Source organism: Oncorhynchus mykiss, chromosome 8 (genome assembly GCF_057628025.1).
Source record: "Oncorhynchus mykiss isolate SJ-2025 chromosome 8, ASM5762802v1, whole genome shotgun sequence".
Taxonomy (NCBI): Eukaryota; Metazoa; Chordata; class Actinopteri; order Salmoniformes; family Salmonidae; genus Oncorhynchus; species Oncorhynchus mykiss.
This window is the reverse complement of record NC_143029.1, coordinates 56,939,750-56,961,902: the sequence shown is the minus strand read 5'-3', so window position 1 is coordinate 56,961,902 and position 22,153 is coordinate 56,939,750. Positions and strand designations below refer to the sequence as shown.

At 43.9% G+C, this 22,153-nt stretch overlaps 1 protein-coding gene across 1 annotated transcript in view; it reads right to left on the bottom strand.

The window, feature by feature from the left end:
- LOC110530158 (roquin-1) overlaps window positions 1-22,153 on the bottom strand; it is a 36,672-nt gene that overhangs the window by 5,580 nt on the left and 8,939 nt on the right. Inside the window, exons 4-19 of the mRNA XM_021613008.3 lie at window positions 19,041-19,280; window positions 18,527-18,702; window positions 18,007-18,207; window positions 16,246-16,378; window positions 11,221-11,339; window positions 9,249-9,361; window positions 8,702-8,944; window positions 8,277-8,494; window positions 7,735-8,123; window positions 7,111-7,254; window positions 6,597-6,752; window positions 5,816-6,041; window positions 5,125-5,218; window positions 4,904-5,000; window positions 4,500-4,658; window positions 956-1,056 (exon numbers count right to left, since the gene is read on the bottom strand). Coding sequence (XP_021468683.3) covers window positions 956-1,056; window positions 4,500-4,658; window positions 4,904-5,000; window positions 5,125-5,218; window positions 5,816-6,041; window positions 6,597-6,752; window positions 7,111-7,254; window positions 7,735-8,123; window positions 8,277-8,494; window positions 8,702-8,944; window positions 9,249-9,361; window positions 11,221-11,339; window positions 16,246-16,378; window positions 18,007-18,207; window positions 18,527-18,702; window positions 19,041-19,280 — 2,809 coding nt within the window. The remainder of the gene's footprint in view (window positions 1-955; window positions 1,057-4,499; window positions 4,659-4,903; window positions 5,001-5,124; window positions 5,219-5,815; window positions 6,042-6,596; window positions 6,753-7,110; window positions 7,255-7,734; window positions 8,124-8,276; window positions 8,495-8,701; window positions 8,945-9,248; window positions 9,362-11,220; window positions 11,340-16,245; window positions 16,379-18,006; window positions 18,208-18,526; window positions 18,703-19,040; window positions 19,281-22,153) is intronic.

The following is a 22,153-nucleotide window of genomic DNA, read 5'->3' as shown; positions in this document are numbered from 1 at the left end:
ATAACAGCAAAGGACCTTGTGAAGATGCTGGAGGAAACAGGTACAAAAGTATCTATAGCCACAGTAAAACAAGTCCTATATCGACATAACCTGAAAGGCCGCTCAGCAAGGAAGACGCCACTGCTCCAAAACCACCATAAAAAAGCAAGACTACGGTTTGCAACTGCACATGGGGACAAAGATCATACTTTTTGTAGAAATGTCCTCTGGTCTGATGAAAAATAGAACTGTTTGGAGGAAAAAGGGGGATGCTTGCAAACCGAAGAACACCATCCCAACCGTGAAGCAGTATCATGTTGTGGGGGTGCTTTGCTGCAGGAGGGACTGGTGCACTTCACAAAATAGATGGCATCATGAGGATGAAAATTATGTGGATATATTGAAGCAACATCAATACATCAGTTGATGTAAGTTAAAGCTTGGTCGCAAATGGGTCTTCCAAATGAACAATGACCCCAGCATACTTCCAAAGCTGTGGCAAATGGCTTAAGGACAACAAAGTCAAGGTATTGGAGTGACCATCACAAAGCCCTGACCTCAATCATATAGAAAATTTGTGGACAGAACTGAAAAAGCATGTGCAAGCAAGGAGGCCTACAAACCTGACTCAGTTACACAGGCTCTGTCAGGAGGAATGGGCCAAAATTCACCCAACTTATTGTGGGAAGCTTGTGGAAGGCTACCTGACACGTTTGACCCAAGTTAAACAATTTAAAGGCAATGCTACCACATACTAATTGAGTGTATGTCACCTTCTGACCCACTGGGAATGTGATGCTGAAATAAATTATTCTGACATTTCACATTCTTAAAATAAAGTGGTGATCCTAACTGACCTAAGACAGGGAAGTTTTACTATGATTAAATGTATTTGGCTACGGTGTATGTAAACTTCCGAGATATTATCCTTCAGCATGTCATGTGTTTTACTATTGAGTTGTGTGTCTCCACTCACCCCAGGGCCAGAGCAATCTCCTCCAGCTGGGCCTTGTGGTCCTGCTGGCCATTCTCTGCAGTCTTCGTCTTGTACAGGACCTCATGAGTCACCTGGCTGTCCTGTAGAGACCACAACAACTCACATGTCATGGAGAGGGTGTCTGTCTGTGCACATGTGTCGTGAATGTAATATTCTATAACTGCCTTAATGTTGCTGGACCTCAGGAAGAATAGCTGCTGCCTTGGCAGTAGCTAATGGGGATCCATAATAAAATACAGACACATGAACACAAACCAGCTATACTACCAGACGACAACATCAATGGAGCCGAAGGAGATGGCTGCCATTTCACGATCCCCTAACCAATTGTCCTATTGTGTATGTTTTTTTACATTATTTGTAACTTATTTTGTTCATAATGTTTGTCACCGTGCCTAATGACCGAAAAGAGCTTCTAGATATCGATTTCTCACCCCATACTGAAGGAATACTTTTTCTTTAACGAGTCTGATGAGAAGAATTTACTTCAGACCCCGACAAGGCCTTCATTCGCAGGAGAAAGAGACATCGGGGACAAAGGTCTGGGCGCCTTGTAAGGATCCAATGACGAGCAGGTAATCTCCCTTTACCATTACTCCTATTAGCCAACGTACAATCAATGGGAAATAAACTAAAATCACGTATATCCTACCAACGGGACATTTAAAACAGTAATATGTTGTTTCACCGAGTCGTGGCTGAACGACGACATCATACAGCTGGCGGGTTTTAAGCTTTTTCGGCAGGATAGAACAGCAGCCTCTGGTAAGACAAGGGGTGGCGGTGTATGTATATTTGCAAACAACAGCTGGTGCACAAAATCGAAAGAAGTCTAAGTTTTGCTCGCCTGAAGTAGAGTATCGCATGATAAGCTGTAGACCACACTATTTGCCGAGAGAGTTTTCATCTATATTCTTCATAGCTGTTTATTTACCACCACAAACCTATGCTGGCACTAAGACCGCACTCGATGGGCTGTATACAGCCATAAGCAAACAGGAAAACGCTCATCCAGAGGCGGCGCTCCTAGTGGCCGGGGACTTTAATGCAGAGAAACTTAAATCCGTTTTACCTCATTTCTATCAGCATGTTAATTGTGCAACCAGAGGGAAAAACTTTAGACAACCTTTACTCCACACACTGACATGCACAAAGCTCTCCCTCACCCTCCATTTGGCAAATCTGACCATAATTCTATCCTCCCGACTCCTGCTTACAAGCAAAATATAAAGCAGGAAGCACCAGTGACTCGGTCTATAAAAAAAAGTGGTCAGGTGAAGCAGATGCTAAGCTACAGGACTGTCAGCTAGCACAGACTGGAACATGTTCCGGGATTCTTCCAATGGAATTGAGGAGTACACCACATCTGTCACTGGCTTCATCAATAAGTGCATCGATGACGTCGTCCCCACAGTGACCGTACGTACAAACCCCAACCAGAAGCCGTAAATGACAAGTAACATCCACACTTAGCTAAAGGGTAGAGCTGCCGCTTTCAAGGAGCGGGACTCTAACCCGGAATCTTATAAGAAATCCCGCTATGCCCTCCATCAAACAGGCAAAGCGTCAATACAGGACTAAGACTGAATCATACTACACCGGGTCCGACATTCATCGGATGTGGCAGGTCTTGCAAACTATTGCAGACCACAAAGGGAAGCAGAGCCGCGAGCTGCCCACTGACAAGCCAAATAGCTTCGAGGCAAGTAACACTGAAACATGCATGAGAGCATCAGCTGTTCCGGACGACTATGTGATCACGCTCTCCGTAGCCGATATGAGTAAGACCTTTAAACAGGTCAACATTCACTAGGCCGCAGGGCCAGACGGATTACCAGGACGTATACTCCGAGCATGCGCGGACCAACTGGCAAGTCTCTTCACTGACATTTTCAACCTGTCCCTGACTGTGATACCAACATGTTTCAAGCAAACCACCATAGTTACTGTGCCCAAGAACACTAAGCTAACCTGCCCAAATCACTAACGACCTGTAGCACTCACATCTGTAGCCATGAAGTGCTTTGAAAGGCTGGTCATGGCTCACAACACCATTATCCCGCTAAACCTAGACCCACCCCAATTTGCATACTGCCCAAACAGATCCACAGATGATGCAATCTCTATTGCACTCCACACTGCCCTTTCCCACCTGGACAAAAGGAACACCTATGTGAGAATGTTATTCATTGACTACAGCTCAGCGTTCAACACCATAGTGCCCTCAAAGCTCATCACTAAGCTAAGGACCCTGGGATTAAACACCTCCATCTGCAACTGGATCCTGGACTTCCTGACGAGCCGCCTCCAGGTGGTAAGAGTAGGTAACAACACATCCGCCACACTAATCCTCAACACAGGGGCCCCTCAGGGATTCGTGCTCAGTCCCCTTCTATACTCCCTGTTCACTCACGACTACACGGCAAGGCACGACTCGAACACCATCATCAAGTTTGCCGATGACAACAGCGGTAGGCCGGATCACCGACGAGACAGCCAATAGGGAGGAGGACAGAGACCTGGCCTGGTGGTGCCAGAATAACAAATCTCCCCCTCAAAGTAAATCAAGACAAAGGAGATGATTGTGAACTACAGGAAAAGGAGGACCGAGCACAACCCCATTCCCATCGATGGGGCTGTAGTGGAGCAGGTTGAGAACTTCAAGTTCCTTGGTGTCTACATCATCAACAAACTATCATGGTCCAAACACACAAAGACAGTTGTGAAGAGGGCACAACAATGCCTATTCCCCCTCTGGAGACTGAGAAATATGGCATGGGTCCTCAGATCCTCAAAAGGTTCTACAGCTGCACCATCGAGAGCATGACTGGTTGCATCAACGCCTGGTATGGCAACTGCTCGGCCTCCGATCACAAGGCACTACAGAGGGTAGTGCGTACGACCCAGTACATCACTGGGGCTAAGCTGCCATCCAGGACCTCTAAACCAGGTGGTGTCAGAGGAAGGCCCTAAAAATTGTCCGACTCCAGCCAACCTAGTCAGACTGTTATCTCTGCTACCGCACAGCAAGCGGTACTGGAGCGCCAAGTCCAAAAGGCTTCTACCAGCTTCCAGCCAGAAGACTCCTGAACAGCTAATCAAAGGGCTACCTAGAGCCCTCTTTTACACTGCTGCTACACTGTTTATTATCTATGCATAGTCACTAACTCTATCCATGTACATATTACCTCAACTAACCGGTGCCCCTGCACATTGACTCTGTACCAGTACCTCCTGTATATAGCCTCGCTATTGTTATTTTACTGCTGCTGTTTAATTATTTGTTACTTTTATGTATATGTTTTACTTAACACTTATTTTTCTTAACTTCTTAAAGCATTGTTGGTTAAGGGCTTGTAAGTAATGTAATACCTGTTGTATTTGGCACATGTGACAAATACAATTTGATATGGCATAAGGCTAGCAATAACTCTATAGGGCATTGGGGGCAGGGCAGAATGATTTCACATTGTAATACAGACAACCTACTATTCTCCCATCAATCCATCCCCCTCTCCCTCACCATGTCCATCTCGCGGGTCCTCTTGCCGATCTCCCTCTCCACCTGGTGGAGCTCTATGCTGAGCTGTTCACTGGACACTGGGGCAGCGCTGCCGGAACCCCCCGCTGGACCAGGCCACTTCCCCCCCTGCTGGCCCTGGTTCTGACCTGGCTGGGAGAGCTGGTGGAAGAGGAGGAGGGAGTCCAGGGTTAGTAAGGTCAGTTTTTCCACCCTACAATTAACCCCATTCTCTACCAATACTTACAAGCTCGGATGCCCCGTACCCCCAAAAAATGCTAGGTTTTTTGTCACAATTTCAAAGCAAAATGTTGATGTTGCCCGTCCTGGATTCTGGTTGAGGGTGTCTACACATGAGTATTACAAGTGTTTGTCCCATCTCTCTGTTTGTGTGTGTGAATACACACCTCCATGCCGTGGATCTGAGACTGTTGGTTGATCTGCTGGTTGACCTGTTGGAGCTCAGTCTTCAGCTGCTCTCTGTCCTGAGTTGGCATAGGCAGCCTGAGAAAGAAGAGAACCGTCAGAATTACTGATAAATGTGAATTAATAGTGGGAAGGAGTGAATGAGTGATTGATGGATGGATGAGAGGATAAATAAATGGATGAGAGGTGTGTTCGGCCGTACCTTTCACTGAAGTGTCCCTGAGAGGAGGAGACAGTTTGGTGGGAGGGGTAGGAGGCACCGCCCCAGCCTCCGTGGTTCTCATAGGAGTACTCCGCTGTTGGCGGGACAATGATGCGTTAACAACCATGTCTTAGATACTTGGTTCAAATATTCATTGAGACATGCAACGAAAAACGTTTTGCAACTGAAAGCGAAATGAAGTGTTCCTTAAAGGGGTAGTTCACCCAAATCACAAAATGAAATTTGTTTCCTTACCCTGTAAGCAGTATATGGACAAGGTATGACTGCAATCAATGCTTTGGTTTAGGTTACCTGGCACAAATCCCATTAAAGTCATTGGACCGATATTAGCATTTTTTGAGCATCATGTTCAAATCATTTTATATGGGACTTAAATGAGCTTCACTTCAGAATGATTTGGACATGTGAGACTGCTAAAATGTTAGCATTTGGAACAATGCCAGGTAAATAAAACCAAAGATTGGATTGCAGTCATACCTTGGCCAAAGACCGCTTACAGGGTAAGGAAACCAATGTGTCATATTGTAATTTGGGTGAACTATCCCTTTAAGTCCAGGGCAGTCTCTCTCTGTTTCCTTCTGTTTGGTGCCTAATGAATATGACCGTGATAAAGGTGACAACAGTGAATGGTCAAAGTAAAGTTGCAAGTGCCAAGTGTGAGTAACCTTACCGGCTATGGCCATGTGCTTGGGGTTGGGTCCCTGGGTGGAGCCCAAGGCTTGCATGGGGCCTGTCGTCTGGTAGCCTGTCTTGGAGGTGCGTGAGATGGCTCCGAAGCGCGACACAGTGGGCTGGGGGCCGAAAGGGATGATGGGGTCGTCGTCCTTCACCTCTGTCCCCCGCCTGACCTGGGCATCCATGGAGGGCTCCCCCCGTCTACCATTACCGTCCACATTCTAGATAGAGAAGGGGGGGTGGGCATTTAGAACGGTCATTTAGCAGGCCCCTTATTTAGTAACAGTAGCAGGCCCTTCATTTAAAAATAATTTAACAGTCATTCTACAAAGAGACGCAGGAGGGAAAGAGAAATAAACAAAAAGGCTGGGTTGAAAAAGACAGAGTAGGGGCACATTTTAGAATTGTAGACATTGATCAGACGCGCTCATCCAGAGTGAAATACAATAATAAAACAAAATGGAGAGAGGGAAAGATGGGGCGAAGAGGGAAAGATGGTGCGAAGAGAGGAAAATGAGAGCGAAAGGCCGAGGGGCAATTAACAATTGAACCATTTAACAGATGCTCTCAAACAAAGCCAAGAGGAGAGATGGTGAAGTAAGAAGATAAAAAAAAGGGAGGAAGACACTAGGTAAAATAGAGCTCATGAAACTTATTGTTCTAATCCTCCTCATCAAGCACAACACTGCTCCTGTGACATCTGAACCAGTAACACGTTCAGACACATACCCGTCTCGCTAAGACCCACCGGCACTATTCCAACTGTCACCACTCACCATCATCTCCATGGCCCCGGGCGCCATGACATCTTTGGGCTTCGAGTCCTTGGTGCCGATGTAGGAGCCGATGGTGTCACAGGACCAGGGAGAGTACTGGCCCGCGTAGTCGGGCTCCCTGCACTTCCCAAAGGCTTTGGAGCTCTCCTCCCCATACTGTGGAGACAGGCAGATGTGTTAGTAACTTGTATATCCATGCTAACTAGGAAACAGCATTTAAACATGCTAAAACATAGGCATTTTAGAAACATGTATATAGGGCGGAATAATATCAAATTTTACTGAAACAGGGTCATCGCTAGATAAGATTGTCATAACTAAAACAGAACCAGAAGCTCTGTTTTGAAACCGTTATAAATAGACAATGTCATGACATTAAAACTACCCGTGGGGAGCTTTGAAGGCCAACACTAGTCACTCAACAGTTTGTTTCTGGACCAGGCAGAACTGACTTGTGTGTGTTGACCCTGAGTGACATTCGGTGCGTATGTGTGTGTGTGTGGGGGGTCCTCGCCTCTGGGGGGTAGTCGCTGGGGAAGGTGTGGGGGAGGGTGGGCGAGGGAGCGATGACCTTCCTCTCCTCCAGCTGGGCCATCAGCTCCTTACGGCGGTGGTGCAAGTAGTCTAGGCTGGGCTGGGAGGAGCGCCCGTACGGCTCCTAACAAACCACAGGACAACATTTCTAATGATTAGTTACAATGAAATATAGTGTACACCAATGGTGCAGGTCGCCCAGACTGGGCTGGGAAGAGTGGCCATACTGCTCCTAGTTAACTCACCTCGGGACACAGTTCATGAGATAACTATTCAATATTAAATACATCTGACTTCTGGCCAACTTCTAACGACACAAATGTCTAACTCAAGGGAGATGCAGCTCATATCTTATGAGTTATCAGACAACTGCATTGTAGTCCGTGTGTATGTTCACCAATGGTCATCAACCTGGAGTTTTACAGGGTTTGCTAGCTTTTTGCTGAGCCCAGTGGCAACACAGCCAGATTCAACTGATCAACTGTTCATCCAGACCTTGGACTGGTTGAGTAAGGTTTTACTACTGGTCTGGTCCAAAAAGCCAATCTACCTTGTAACTCTCTGGGACCAGGGTTGCTGACCACTGTGGAGGAACCAAACTCACTCTGACGTAGGACCTCAAGGGTTGGGGCTGGGCCCCTGGTGGGTAGAATCCTTCTGGGGGGTACCTCTCCCTGGCAGCCTGCTCCTGGTGGTAAGGGGGCCCTTCCAGGGGTGCAGGGCTCATCCGGACCATGTCGTCCCTCTGCGAGGGGTAGGGCTGGGGCGGAGGGGGGTGGCCGGGGTAAGGGCCGTGACGGCCCCGGGTGTCATAGTGGGATGGGGGAGGGTAGGAAAAGGGAGGGCCCGAGTGGGGGGCCGGGTAAGGGCGATCGGGTGGGCCGTAGTCAGGGTAGGGGTCCTGGTAGGGGAGTCCGGCGGGCTCGCTGGGGGGAGGGGGGTTGCGGATGTAGCGCTGGGGGGCGTACTGGGGGGGCTGCTGGTAGGGGTAACCTGTGGGGCGAGGGGGGACATTTTCTTCATATTGGTCATTCAACAATAGGTTCAAAACACAATCAATGAAAGCATTGAAATAAGTAAAAGTAAAAACATGACAAACTAAATCAGATGTTTCAACAGCACAAAACAAGCGTTTAGCAGCCTCACCTTGGGGATACTGCGAGGGGTCGTACTGCGAGGAGGAGGGCGGGTGGCGAGAGTCAGAGTAGTACATCTCAGGTAGCTGCTGCGGGTACATCTGAGGCCCCCGGGGCACCACGCCACTGGGCATCTGCTTGGGCATGGACATGTGGTCTCCTGGCCCCCTGGAGTAGCCCATGGCATGGGGTGGCTGGGGGTACCCTTGTTTGGGCCCCGAGTCCAGACTGAGGGTAGAAAAACAGTGAGCGTTCTGGATACAATAAATACATAAATCAATCAAGTTTTCGCATCAATGTAAAAAATAATTTTAAAAAAAGTGTTTATTTAACTAAAACAATATAGCTAAAACACACATTTTCTTCTGTTACAAAATAGATTAACCAAATAGATATAATTATAAGGTTGGCTGAAAGGCGGTGTTTCCCACTCACGAGTCAGGGGGCGATTCCGGGGAGCTGTTGCTCCCGCCGTCCATCTTGGGCTTGTGCAACAGGTCGTAGGTCACAAGGTCGGTGCCACGGGCGATGAGCTGGGGCATGGGGGGTATGGCTGAGCCGTTGGTGAGGGGCGAGGGCTTCCGGGTCACCCCCACGTCCAGAGAGAGTCCATCGTCCGACAGCAGGCCAGATGAGCCAGGGAGGCGAGCTACCAAACGCTTGTTCATTTTACGGTACCTACGAACAGAAAATACAGTTATACTTCTGGCATTGGTGGCTTGCTATAAAACACAAAATACAGTTTTAATTTTACAGTAGCTATAAAAAAACAGAAAAGTCATCCTACCGTAGATTCAAAAATAAAAAATCTACACCAAGGGGAAGATGTTTTAAAACAGTGCCATTCTAAGTGATAACTATCAAACTAAAGAGAGGTTATCAGAGCAAAATATGTTTAGGTCTATTGATTTAAATGGGAAAGAGGGCAGAGAGTGCGTTATTCCATGGTTGTTAGATGTTTATATTTCTGAAAGGGACTTACTTCTCCAGCTCCTCCTGAGAGTGGGCGAAGGTACAGCTGGCTCCTCGAGGACAGCCTCCCTTCTGCTTCATGTCCCGACACATGTAAGTCTTGTACTTGCTGTGCTGGGGGGGCTGAAAGACACATTTTAGAGTAACCACGTTTCCAGCTACAGTTTTTAATCGACAGCTGTGATGGAAAGTTGCAGTAGAATTTCATACATGCAGACAGATAATTTGTTCGTTCGACCTGGTGGGATCTTTTTGTGTCTGTAAAATTAATTATGTGAGAAATGGCGTCGGAAATGCATTTCATGTAGACTAGCCTTCACGCACAGCCTACCTGCACTGTAACTGTGAGCTGTTGGCTAGAGAGCACGTGGCAAGACCAGAGTGGGCACATTTGCTATTTAACACAACAGCTTCTGACATAACTGTCCGTAGAGTTGAAAATGCGATGGAAACACATTGCACTTTAGAATTTTTTTCAGTACATGAAAACTTGGAAGTGAAATGGTACATTGTGTGCTTTATTTTCTTTATGCAAATTTTAGATACTTTGCCTGAATCTGTCACAAATTGGATGGAAACTTAGTGCCTTCAGAAAGTATAAATACCCCTCGACTTATTCCACATTTTGTGTTACAGCCCGAATTCAAAACGGATTCAAATGATATTATTTGCAGTTTTCCTTGTTGAAAACAGGACGTATGTTTTGGAATATTTTTTATTCTGTACAGGCTTCTTTCTTTTCACTCTGTCAATTAGGTTAGTATTGTGGAGTAACTACAATGTTGTTGATCCATCCTCAGTTCTCTCCTATCACAGTCATTAAACTGTTTTAAAATCACCATTGGCCTCATGGTGAAATCCCTGAGCGGTTTCCTTCCTCTCTGGCAACTAAGTTAGAAAGGACACCTGTATCTTTGTCATGACTGGGTGTATTGATACACCATCTAAAGTTAAAATAACAACTTCACCATGCTCAAAGGAATATTCAATATCTGCTTTATTTTTATTTTTGTAATTCAATTTACCAATAGGTGCCCTACATTGCGATGCATTGGAAAGCCTGTGTTTGAAATTCTCTGCGCTACAGGATAGAAGATTCTTCCAGAAAGCCAATATTGTACAAACTTCAAAAATTTGAAATAATTCTGATATCTGTATCTTATCTTTAAAGTAGATTTTGAAACACCTATGCCATATTAAATCCCTTTTTACCAAAGTCCGTTTTGCCACATTATTTGAAACATGACAGTACAATTGGGAAGTACATTACATTTTGGAATGTTGCACCTGAAAGCAACATTTATATTACTCTATACAGAAAGTATTCAGAAAGTAGTCACACCCCTTGGCTTGTAATCGTTAAGGACTGGGGAGTGTTTCAGGATTTTTTTTAAATCCTAGAGGAAAACCTGGTTCAGTCAGTCTGCTTTCCACCAGACACTGGGAGATGAATTCACCTTTTAGCAGGACAATAACCTAAAACACAAGGCCAAATCTACCCTGGAGTTGCTTACCAAGAAGACAGTGAATGTTCCCGAGTGGCCGAGTAACAGTTTAGTCTTAAATCTACTTGGAAATGTATTGCAAGACCTGAAAATGTTTGTCTAGCACTGATCAACAACCAATTTGACAGCACTCAAATCAAGTTTTGTTTTTCAAATCCGTTTTGGAATACTGACTGTCCAAACAGCAAATCGTATGTGTGTTCAGACAGCAGTCATTTGCTGACATGGCTACGCTAGTTGTCATAGTAGCGACAGGCGCACAGTGGTGTAGGCCGATTGGTGTTAGTCCTCTTATCACTCAGAAGTTCAAAATCTGTAATACAACATGTGGAATAAATCAAAGTGTATGAATACTTTGTGAAGGCAATGTATATATCCTTTTCTCTCTGACATGTCGCGACCCACTTTGGGTTGTGACCAATAAAGGCTGCTGTAGAGTGAAAGGCGTAGCGGGAAAAGGAGTGTGAGCTACGGTACCTGTTGTGGGTCGGCTCCCTTTTTGCTGTGGTTCTGGATGAAATCTACCAGGCCGTGGACTACAGTCTTCACCGCCACCAGACCTTTCTCCAGCTGCTCCCACGTGGGAGGGGGGGCGTCTAGAGACCCAGAGGACGGAGGGAGATAAGAGTCAATATTTGGCCTGAAGGAGTATAACACAGCATTACAATAGTGAGGCTGATAACTTAGATATCTTGGTCGGTTAGGTCAATGATAAATAATAACTCTTAATATAATTTATAGGCACTGTGCTCAAAGTGCTTAACAGCCCCAAAAATAAAAATATTCACACCCCTGAACTTTTTCCACATTATATTACAGCCTTATTCTAAAATGTATTAAATAATTTCCCCCCTTCAATCTTCAAACAATACCCCATAATGACAAAGCAAAAACAAGTTAACATTTTTGCAAATGTATTAAATATAAAAAACTGAAATGTCACATTTACATAAGAACTCAGACCCTTTACTCAGTACTTTGTTGAAGCACCTTTGGTTGCGATTACAGCCTCGGTTCTTCTTGGGTTTGACGCAACAAGCTTCGCACACCTGTATTTGGGGATTTTCTCCCATTCCTCTCAATCTCTGTCAGGCTGGATGGGGAGCGCCGCTGCACAGCTATTTTCAGGTCTCTCCAGAGAGGTTAGATCGGGTTCAAGTCCGGGCTCTGGCTGGGCCACTCAAGGACATTCAGAGACTTTTCCCGAAGACACTCCTCCTGCATTGTCTTGGCTGTGTGCTTAGGGTCATTGTCCTGTCTGTGTGCTTAGGGTCATTGTCCTGTTGGAAGGTGAAACTTCGCCCCCAGTCGGAGGTCCTGGAGCAGGTTTTCATCAAGGATCTCTGTACATTGCTCCTTTCACCTTGATCCTGATTAGTTTCCCAGTCCCTGAAAAACATCCCCACAGCTTGATGCTGCCACCACCATGCTTCACTGTAGGGATGATACCAGGTTTCCTCCAGACGTGCCTCAACACAATCCTGTCTCGGAGCGCTACGGACAATTCCGTAAACCTCATGGCTTGGTTTTTGCTCTGACATGCACTGCCAACTGTGGGACCTTTAATAGACAGGTGTGTGCCTTTCCAAATCATGTCCAATCAATTGAATTTACCACAGGTGGATTCCAATCAAGATGTAGAAACATTAAAGAATGATCAATGGAAACAGGATGCACCTGAGCTCAATTTCAAGTCTCATAGGAAAGGGTCTGAATACTTATGTAAATAAGGTATCAGTTTTTAATTTGTAATATATTTGCAAACAGTTCTAAAACCTGTGTTCACTTTGTGGGGTATTGTGTGTAGATTACTGAGGGAAAAAAAATATTTTATACATTTTAGAATAAGGCTGTAACCTAACAAAATGTGGAAAAAGAAAAGCGTCAATACTTTCCAAACTAACTGTATTTATACAAAAACGTGTGGACCTCTTCAAATTAGTGGATTCGGCTATCAGTCACATCAGTTGGTGACAGGTGTATAAAATTGAGCACACAGTTATGCAATCTCCACAGACAAACGTTGGCAGTAGAATGGCCTTACTGAAGAGCTCAGTGACTTTCAACGTGGCACCGTCAAATTTTCCGGATTGACTGACCTTCACGTCTTAAAGTAATGGACTGTAATTTCTCTTTGCTTATTTGACTTGTTCTTGCCAGAATATGGACTTGGTCTTTTACTTATCTTCTGTATGCCACCCCTACCTTGTCACAAAACAACTGATAGGCTCAAATGCATTAAGGAATGAAATTCCACAAATTAACTTTTAACAAGGCACACCTGTTAATTGAAATGCATTCCAGGTGACTACCTCATGAAGCTGGTTGGGAGAATGCCAAGAGTGTGCAAAGCTGTCATCAAGGCAAAGGGTGGCTACATGGAAGAATCTCAAATATAAAATGTATCTTGATTTGTTTAACACTTTTTTGGTTACTACATGATTCCATGTGTTATTTCATAGTTTTGATGTCTTTATTATTCTACAATGTAGAAAATAGTACCAAAAAAAGAAAAACCCAGGAATGAGTAGGTGTGTCTAAACTTTTGACTGGTACTGTACGTTATTAATATTTAATTCAGTGATTTAAATTATGACCCCAGCCTATTTCAGCAGGCTATTGGGAAACACAAGCACTTCTTACTGCGGAATTGCCTCACAACTCATGAATACATTGGTCTTAATTTGAACTAAGCAAGCTGCTAAATCGTTCAGTTTACATCTTGCCTACATCTTGTCTAGGCTACTGTCAACTATCTGAAATTAGATGTAGGCCTATCAGGGGCTATAGACTAAATGCTTTTATCTAAGCAAACTATTATTAACTACTATAAACTATTTTAGTCTGTAGCCTACACCCATTTTAATGAAAAGTCAATCTTGCCAATGGGCCCTGAATGCTGATTGGCTGAAAGCCGTGGTATACTTTTTACTGTTCTATTTACAGTGGTAACCAGTTTATAATAGCAATAAGGCAGCCCGGGGGTATGTGGTATATGGCCAATATATCATGGCTAACGACTGTATCCAGACACTCCGCCTTTGCATTATGCTTAAGAATAGCCCTTAGTCGTTGGCCATATGGCCATACGCCATAGCCCTTGTGGGTTATGACGTAATATAGGAATTTGAATGTGGCAAGTGAAAAAGATCATTCGCCCTTATAAAACTCGCCATATAGTTTTCCATCAATGGATGCCGATTAACTCGTTTGACTACTATGATTAAGTAATGTCATAGCTTGCAATATTTATTATTTTGAGGAAAACCGAATTTTGCTTCTAACGTGATAATCCTTAATTGGCTTGATAAAGTTATGGGAAAAGGGTGTATGGCAAATGATCTCTTAATCCAAAAACAACTAAAAATTGGGCTACTTCTCAGGCCTCCTGGGAAGGGCTTGACTGGTCATTGAGCTAGATTTTTTTTGTTGCTTGACCTGGCAACCCTGCATGCATATACATTCTTATGGTATATCTGCCCCGTATCATTCATAGTTTTACTAACTCGTGGTAAAACAGTGTCCTGTAGGCCTAGATAATAACCATATACACCCCCTTGCCTATTACTGCCACTTACATACAAATATATACACACACACACATATATATATATACATATATAAGCCAGGGCCTAAAATGAACACTCGCCACCTGCAGGTCGATTTTGGCATTGGCAGGTGAGATGTCTATTTCACCAGGCACATCAACGTGTGGTCTGGGCTCCACAGTGCGAGCATGTCACTCGCATTTGTGAATGAAAATAGTCAAGTATGATCACATTTACAGGATAATGAAAACAGCTACAGTTACATTTAAAGTATTTCTGCAGTTTCGATTCATAGCTGGTAAATTAATCGCACAAAGTCAAAGAACTACGAATCCTATATAGCCTATTCTACCTCACGCTGCAACACTGTCTGGCTGGTTAAGAGCTGAGTGAAAGACTCATTCTTTAGAAGCGGTGCGCACAGGCATAAAAGTTGGTCTAATTTACTTGAAACTAAAGTCTACTGAAGTGAGACTTTGTCCTTGCGTTTCTTGGCTATTTACGTTGTTTTGTTCATGAAGGTAGGTTGTTTTTCTGTTAGAGTTTCAATTGTTAGGGAAGAGAAGACAATCCGACTAGTCAGACTCATACCACATTAGTTCTTACTAGTAATTCATGTATTGTTTTAGAAACATTACAAAGCTCACTCATTCTCTTTTGTTTTGGTGTAATTTTGGCAACAACAACAAAAAAATCTGGTGAAAGATACGAGTGGTTGGTAGATTTTTTAAATCTACCTGTCACAGGGGCTTGTAGACCAAAAAGTTAATTTTATGCCCTGATAAGACCTGGGTTCTATCAGGTGGGGCCTCTCTCTCTATCAGTACTAGCCTCGTTAAAGAAATAAGAAAGCTGCCTGAAAAAAAGGGTAACACACAAGTATGACAATACGGCTTGTGTTTACATAGCCACTCTAAGAACCCAAATCTGATTTTCTTTCCATATCCGTTCTCCATTTTTTTCCCTGACTGTCCACACTCAGAATTACTTGTGACCCGTATCAGATTTGCACACTCACACTGATGTATCCTCTGAAAGTAGTACACCGATGCAATGGTCATTTCATGTCACTTCTCCTTTTCAAACATTTGGGGTGGTTGTCATGGTAACAGCAGGTCATGTGCAACAACCAAAAAAACACTTCAGAGCAAAATGATCTTATCTGAGCGTGTAGACAGAGGTCGCAAATGGTGGATCGGGTTTGTATCAGGATTGAGATCCAGATACGCAGGTGGTATAAAAATCAGGAGTCAAAAAGACAAGATCCCCCGTGGTTGTTAAACAAAAGGAAAAATACCAGATAGGTATTAGACATCCAAATTCTTTTCCCAATTATTTGCATGTCTGGGTACTTCACTCCCCCTCTTAAAACATAGGCTACAGCTTAAAGGGCTCTAAAAACAAAAGTGCTTCAATGAAACGGTACTTAACCATGATTAGAATGACAGATAGTCCAAATCCATAGGTGAGATGAGTCATAAAGGGCCAATGAGTTATGCTCATTTGAATCAGTCTGATAACATCACAACTTCTTCTCCCTGACCACAGCCACATGCAGCTCAAACAAACCCAACCTGTTCTACACTGATTGCTTGATTCTTCACCACTTAACTATTGGAAAGCACTGGGCTGTATTTAAATCCAGAAAGTTCAAGAAAACTCCCTCCCCTATGCACTTGTTCCCTGCCCTTCGAGGATTTGATGAGACCGAAAAGGGGAATGCAATAATTTGGCTAAGTTCCTGGTAATGCTTTCAGCTATTTAGTCCCATCAGTCCCATAATGGGGACAACACAAAAACAGGAGTGAGTTAGAGAACAATTTTGAATGCGTAAAGGCAGTCCTGGTGTGTCTGTGGTTCGAATACAATCTTCAGTTGCATGCATCATTGTCAAGCTTTGGCCCCGAGCGGGGTGTGCGATGTGCATGGGAGCCAGCGTGTGTGTGCCTCTCACCGGGGCTCGGGTCGATGTTGGCCAGGAGCTCCAGGTGTGGTCGGAGGCGGTTAAGGTTGGCGGGGTCGCCCGTCCTCTGCAGGGCGATGGTCAACTCCTGGACGCTCTGGGCAAACGAAGCCGGCGTCTGCAACTGGAGGGGACACGGGATATTAAATGAAAATTCTAATCAGCATTTGAGTGCCTGCACCTGGATATGATAATTCCTGCTATCCTGAATCCTATCAGCATTGTTTGCAATAACATGTTTTCTATTGTGAAGGATTGACCCACAGACAGAGCGCTGCTCCTTTAGTGGAAGCTTATGGTTATTTTGTGGTTTCATGTGTGCACACAGACAGTTATATAGACAAATACACAAACTGATAAGTAGATGTTCACATGAGTGAAAGAGGGATTTTTGTGAATATGCGTAACTGACACACACCTCGTTGATAATGGAATGTACGACGAACAGTACCAGTCAAAAGTTTGGACAAACTTTGGACACAGATTCTTCAAATAGTCACACTTAACAGCTTGGCACACTCTTGGCATTCTCTCAACCAGCTTCACCTGGAATGCTTTTCTAACACTCTTGAAGGAGTTCACACATATGCTGAGCACTTGTTGGCTGCTTTTCCTTCACTCTGTGGGTCCAACTCATCCCAAATCATCTCAATTGGGTTGAGTTCGGGGGATTGTGGAGGCCAGGTCATCTGATGCAGCACTCCATCACTCTCCTTGGTCAAATAGCCCTTACACAGCCTGGAGGTGTGTTTTGGGTTATTGTCCTGTTGAAAAACAAATGATAGTCCCACTAAGCACAAACCATATGGGATGGCGTATCGCTGCAGAATACTGTGGTAGCCAGCTGGTGAAGCAAAGCACCCCCACACCTCTTCCTCCATGCTTCCCGGTGGGAACCAAAGGACAGATTTCCACCAGTCTAATGTCTTCTTATTGGTGTGGTTTCTTTGCATAAATTTGATCATGAAGGCCTGACTTACACAGTCTCCTCAGAACAGTTGATGTTGAGATGTTTATGTTACTTGACCGCATTTATTTGGGCTGCAATTTCTGAGGCTGGTAACTCTAATGAACTTATCCTCTGCAGCAGAGGTAACTCTGGGTCTTCCTTTCCTGTGGCGGTCCTCATGAGGGCCAGTTTCGTCAAAGCTCTTGATGGTTTTAGCGACTGCACTTCAAGAAACTTTAAAAGTTGTTGAAATTTTCCAGATTGACTAACCATGTCTTAAAGTAATGATAGACTGTCATTTCTATTTGATTATTTGAGCTGTTCTTGCCATAATATGAACTTGGTCTCTTACCAAATAGGGCTATCTTCTGTATACCAACCCTACCTTGTCACAACACAACTGATTGGCTCAAATGCATTATGAAGGAAAAAAATTCCACAAGTTAACTTACAAAGGCACACCTGTTAATTGAAATGCATTCCAGGTGACTGACTACCTCATGAAGCTGGTTGAGAGAATGCTAAGAGTGTGCAAAGCTGTCTTTGAAAAATCTTAAATATAAAATAGATTTAGATTTGTTTAACACTTTCGGTTAATACATGATTCCATATGTGTTATTTCATAGTTTAAGACCACATAATTATTCTTCAATTAAAAAAATGTAAAAATAAAAACCCTGGAATGAATAGGTGTGTCCAAACTTTTGACTGGTACTGTACATGACAGCTACTTCTAAGACTAGTAACAGACCTAAACAGACGCAGACACCTTGTCGAAGACACACTAACAGACACACAGGTACCTTGTCGATGATGGACTGCATGTGGGACTTGTGAGACTGGTCCCCGTAGAGCAGGGAGGACCACTGGTCAGGGGCGATGCGGAGGCCGCCCTCCATGGCAATCTGGACAATCTGGGAGTCGTGTTCGCGCCGCAGTGCCTCGTACGTCCGGAACTCCTCCTTCAGCTGCATCAGCGACGAGTCCTCGTCCCGCTTGGTCACCTAGACAACCAGGAGAGAAGGCATTAGGTTAGAGTTTCCTAAAAACATTGGGTCAGGATCTACTGATTGGTTATAGATGTTTTAGAAAATATTAGGGAGGTCATAGCCCAAAACATGTTTGTGAATCATGTGGCCTATGCTGGGTCATATTCATTGGAGCACACTCTAGCGAACGTTCCAAAACACTACACAACAGAAAACAGTGTTTGTTATTGGAGAATGTTAGCTAGTACCTCTCCATTTTACTCTGGTTTGTACCAAATGAACAAGAACCAGCTCTTAGAACAGTGTTTGTGTGTGTTGGTAGAGTCAGACCTACCTTAAAGCAGGAGGCCCTGTAAAGGAGCTGCACCACGTGGCCTATGCTGGTTTTGGAGGCCTGGGGGAAGCGTGGCTCCAGCCGCTGGACCACGAACAGCACCAGGACCTTCCTGGACAGGGCCGAGCCGTCCTCCAGAGCCAGCAGCACCAGCTTCAGAGCCTCCTCCTGCATGGCTGGGAGGGAGAACGCATACAAGTGGGTTTAGACCACAAAGACATTTGTGCAAGTTTGACAACATACAAACATTTACAGTAGTAAATGTCATTGCATAAGACAGCGTTTCTCTAACCTATCCTTGGGGACCCGCAGATGTTTCACAAATTTGCTGTCGTCCTGAACTAGCAGTGATTCAACTAGTCAAGAGCTTGAGGATTAGCTCTGGACGATCTGGGAGTTTGCTACGGAATAGATCAACTGGAAAATGGAATGGCTGGGGGTCTCCGAGGAGAGGTTAGAGAAACTCTGGTATTGTCAAGGCGGGTGAGAATGTGTAAACTTGATCTCATCCTACCTGGACCCAAGAACTGGCAGCCCCTGGCCCGGACGGCGGCCCACAAATTGGACGACAATTGCTGGGGGTTTTGGTGCTGCAGGATGAGCTCTGTGACTGTGCGCTCCCCCAGAGACCTTGCTGCCCTCATGGCCCGCACCCGGCCCTCCTCCTCCACCAGCTGACAGTGGACCAGGGTCACCAGCTTCCTCTGCATGGGTCGACTCAGCATACTCAGGGTCGTGCTGCTCAGACCCACCCCTGGTGAGAGACAAAGGGAAGGAGGTTGGGGGATGGAGAGAGAGACACCATCAAATGGTTTTTAATTAAAAGAATATGCAGTTGAAGTCAGAAGATTAGCCAAATACATTTAAACTCAGTTTCACAATTCCTGACAGTTAATAGTAACAATTACCTGTTTTAGGTCAGTTAGGATCACCACTTTATACTAAAAATGTGAAATATCAGAATAAATAGTAGAGAATGATTTATTTCAGCTTTTATTACTTTCATCACATTCCCAGTGGGTCATAAGTTTACATACACTCAAGTAATATTCGGTAGCACTGCCTTTAAAATGTTTAACTTGGGTCAAACGTTTTGGGTAGTGTTCCACAATAAGTTGGGTGAATTTTGGCCCATTCCTATTCATTATATGAATAGGCCCAAATAAAAAAAAAAGTTTTTATTTATTTTTTTTAATCATTTTAACTAGTCGCTAGGTCTAGGCAAGGCACTGTAAACTGGCAGGTAGCCTAGTGGTTAGAGCGTTGGACTAGTAACCGAAAGGTTGCAAGATCGAATCCCCGAGCTGACATGGTAAAAATCTGTCGTTCTGCCCCTGAACAAGGCAGTTAACCCACTGTTCCTAGTCCATCATTGAAAATAAGAATTTGTTCTTAACTGACTTGCCTAGTTAAATAAAGGTAAAATTAAAAAAAATAAAACTGGGATAAGCCTAAAGAGTTAATCAGGGTGATTTTTCCACAAATAGACAGGTATTTTCCTTTCCATGGTAGCAATTCCTATTTTTGCTAACTTTGTATTAAAATGTATTGTTGTGAGATCTTTTCTCTTTCGGGCTAGAAATAGAGTATGTCCACATTATTGCCAGACCATTTTATTGGTAAACTACACAGTAATGTAAAAGCTGTATTTTTTTTGTTGATCAAATACATAACACAATTGGTTGTAATCCAGAGGTTAGAAAAGTATCTAGATCCTCATGAGGCTGTGGATGGATCCAAATTGTGGATTTAAAAGAAAACATGAATCATCAGTGTACAATGACACCTTTGTTTTTAAGCCCTGGATTTCTAGGCCCTTGACATTGTTTGATCTGAAATTAATAGCTAACATTTCAATGGCCATAGTAAATAGATATGCTGATAGTGGACAACCTTGTTTTACTCCTCTGGACAGTAATACTTTCTGAGAAGCAGCCATTATTTACTAGTTTAAATATGGGGTTACTATACATAACTTTAACCAATTGTATATGAGATTCTCAAAAATTGAAATATTCCAGGCATTTATATATACAGTGGGGCTAAAAAGTATTTAGTCAGCCACCAATTGTGCAAGTTCTCCCACTTAAAAAAGATGAGGCCTGTAATTTTCATCATAGGTACACTTCAACTATGACAGAAAAAAATATAAAAAAATTCCAGAAATTCACATTGTAGGATTTTTAATGAATTTATTCGCAAATTATGGTGGAAAATAAGTATTTGGTCACCTACAAACAAGCAAGATTTCTGGCTCTCTCAGACCTGTAACTTCTTTAAGAGGCTCCTCTGTCCTCCACTCATTACCTGTATTAATGGCACCTGTTTGAACTTGTAATCAGTATAAAAGACAACTGTCCACAACCTCAAACAGTCACACTCCAAACTCCACTATGGCCAAGACCAAAGAGCTGTCAAAGGACATCAGAAACAAAATTGTAGACCTGCACCAGGCTGGGAAGACTGAATCTGCAATGGGTAAGCAGCTTGGTTTGAAGGAATCAACTGTGGGAGCAATTATCAGGAAATGGAAGACATACACGACCACTGATAATCTCCCTCGATCTGGGGCTCCACGCAAGATCTTACCCCGTGTGGTCAAAATGATCACAAGAACGGTGAGCAAAAATCCCAGAACCACACGGGGGGACCTAGTGAATGACCTGCAGAGAGCTGGGACCAAAGTAACAAATCCTACCATCAGTAACACACTATGCCGCCAGGGACTCAAATCCTGTAGTGCCAGACGTGTCCCCCTTCTTAAGCCAGTACATGTCCAGTGCCGTCTGAAGTTTGCTAGAGAGCATTTGGATGATCCAGAAGAAGATGGGGAGAATGTCATATGGTCAGATGAAACCAAAATATAACTTTTTGGTAAAAACTCAACTCGTCGTGTTTGGAGGACAAAGAATGCTGAGTTGAATCCAAAGAACACCGTACCTACTGTGAATCATGGGGGTGGAAACATCATGCTTTGGGGCTGTTTTTCTGCAAAGGGACCAGGACGACTGATCCGTGTAAAGGAAAGAATGAATGGGGCCATGTATCGTGAGATTTTGAGTGAAAACCTCCTTCCATCAGCAAGGGCATTGAAGATGAAACATGGCTGGGTCTTTCAGCATGACAATAATCCCAAACACACCGCCCGGGCAACAAAGAAGTGGTTTTGTAAGAAGCATTTCAAGGTCCTGGATTGGCCTAGCCAGTCTCCAGATCTCAACCCCATAGAAAATCTTTAGAGGGAGTTGAAAGTCCATGTTGCCCAGCAACAGCCCCAAAACATCACTGCTCTAGAGGAGATCTGCATGGAGGAATGGGCCAAAATACCAGCAACCGTGTGTGAAAACCTTTGAAGACTTACAGAAAACGTTTGACCTCTGTCATTGCCAACAAAGGGTATATAATAAAGTATTTTGTTATTGACCAAATACTTATTTTCCACCATAATTTGCAAATAAATTCATAAGAAATCCTACAATGTGATTTTCTGGATTTATTTTATAATTTTATCTGTCATAGTTGAAGTGTACCTATGATGAAAATTACAGGCCTCATCTTTTTAAGTGGGAGAACTTGCACAATTGGTGGCTGACTAAATATTTTTTTGCCCCACTTGATAAAGTACGA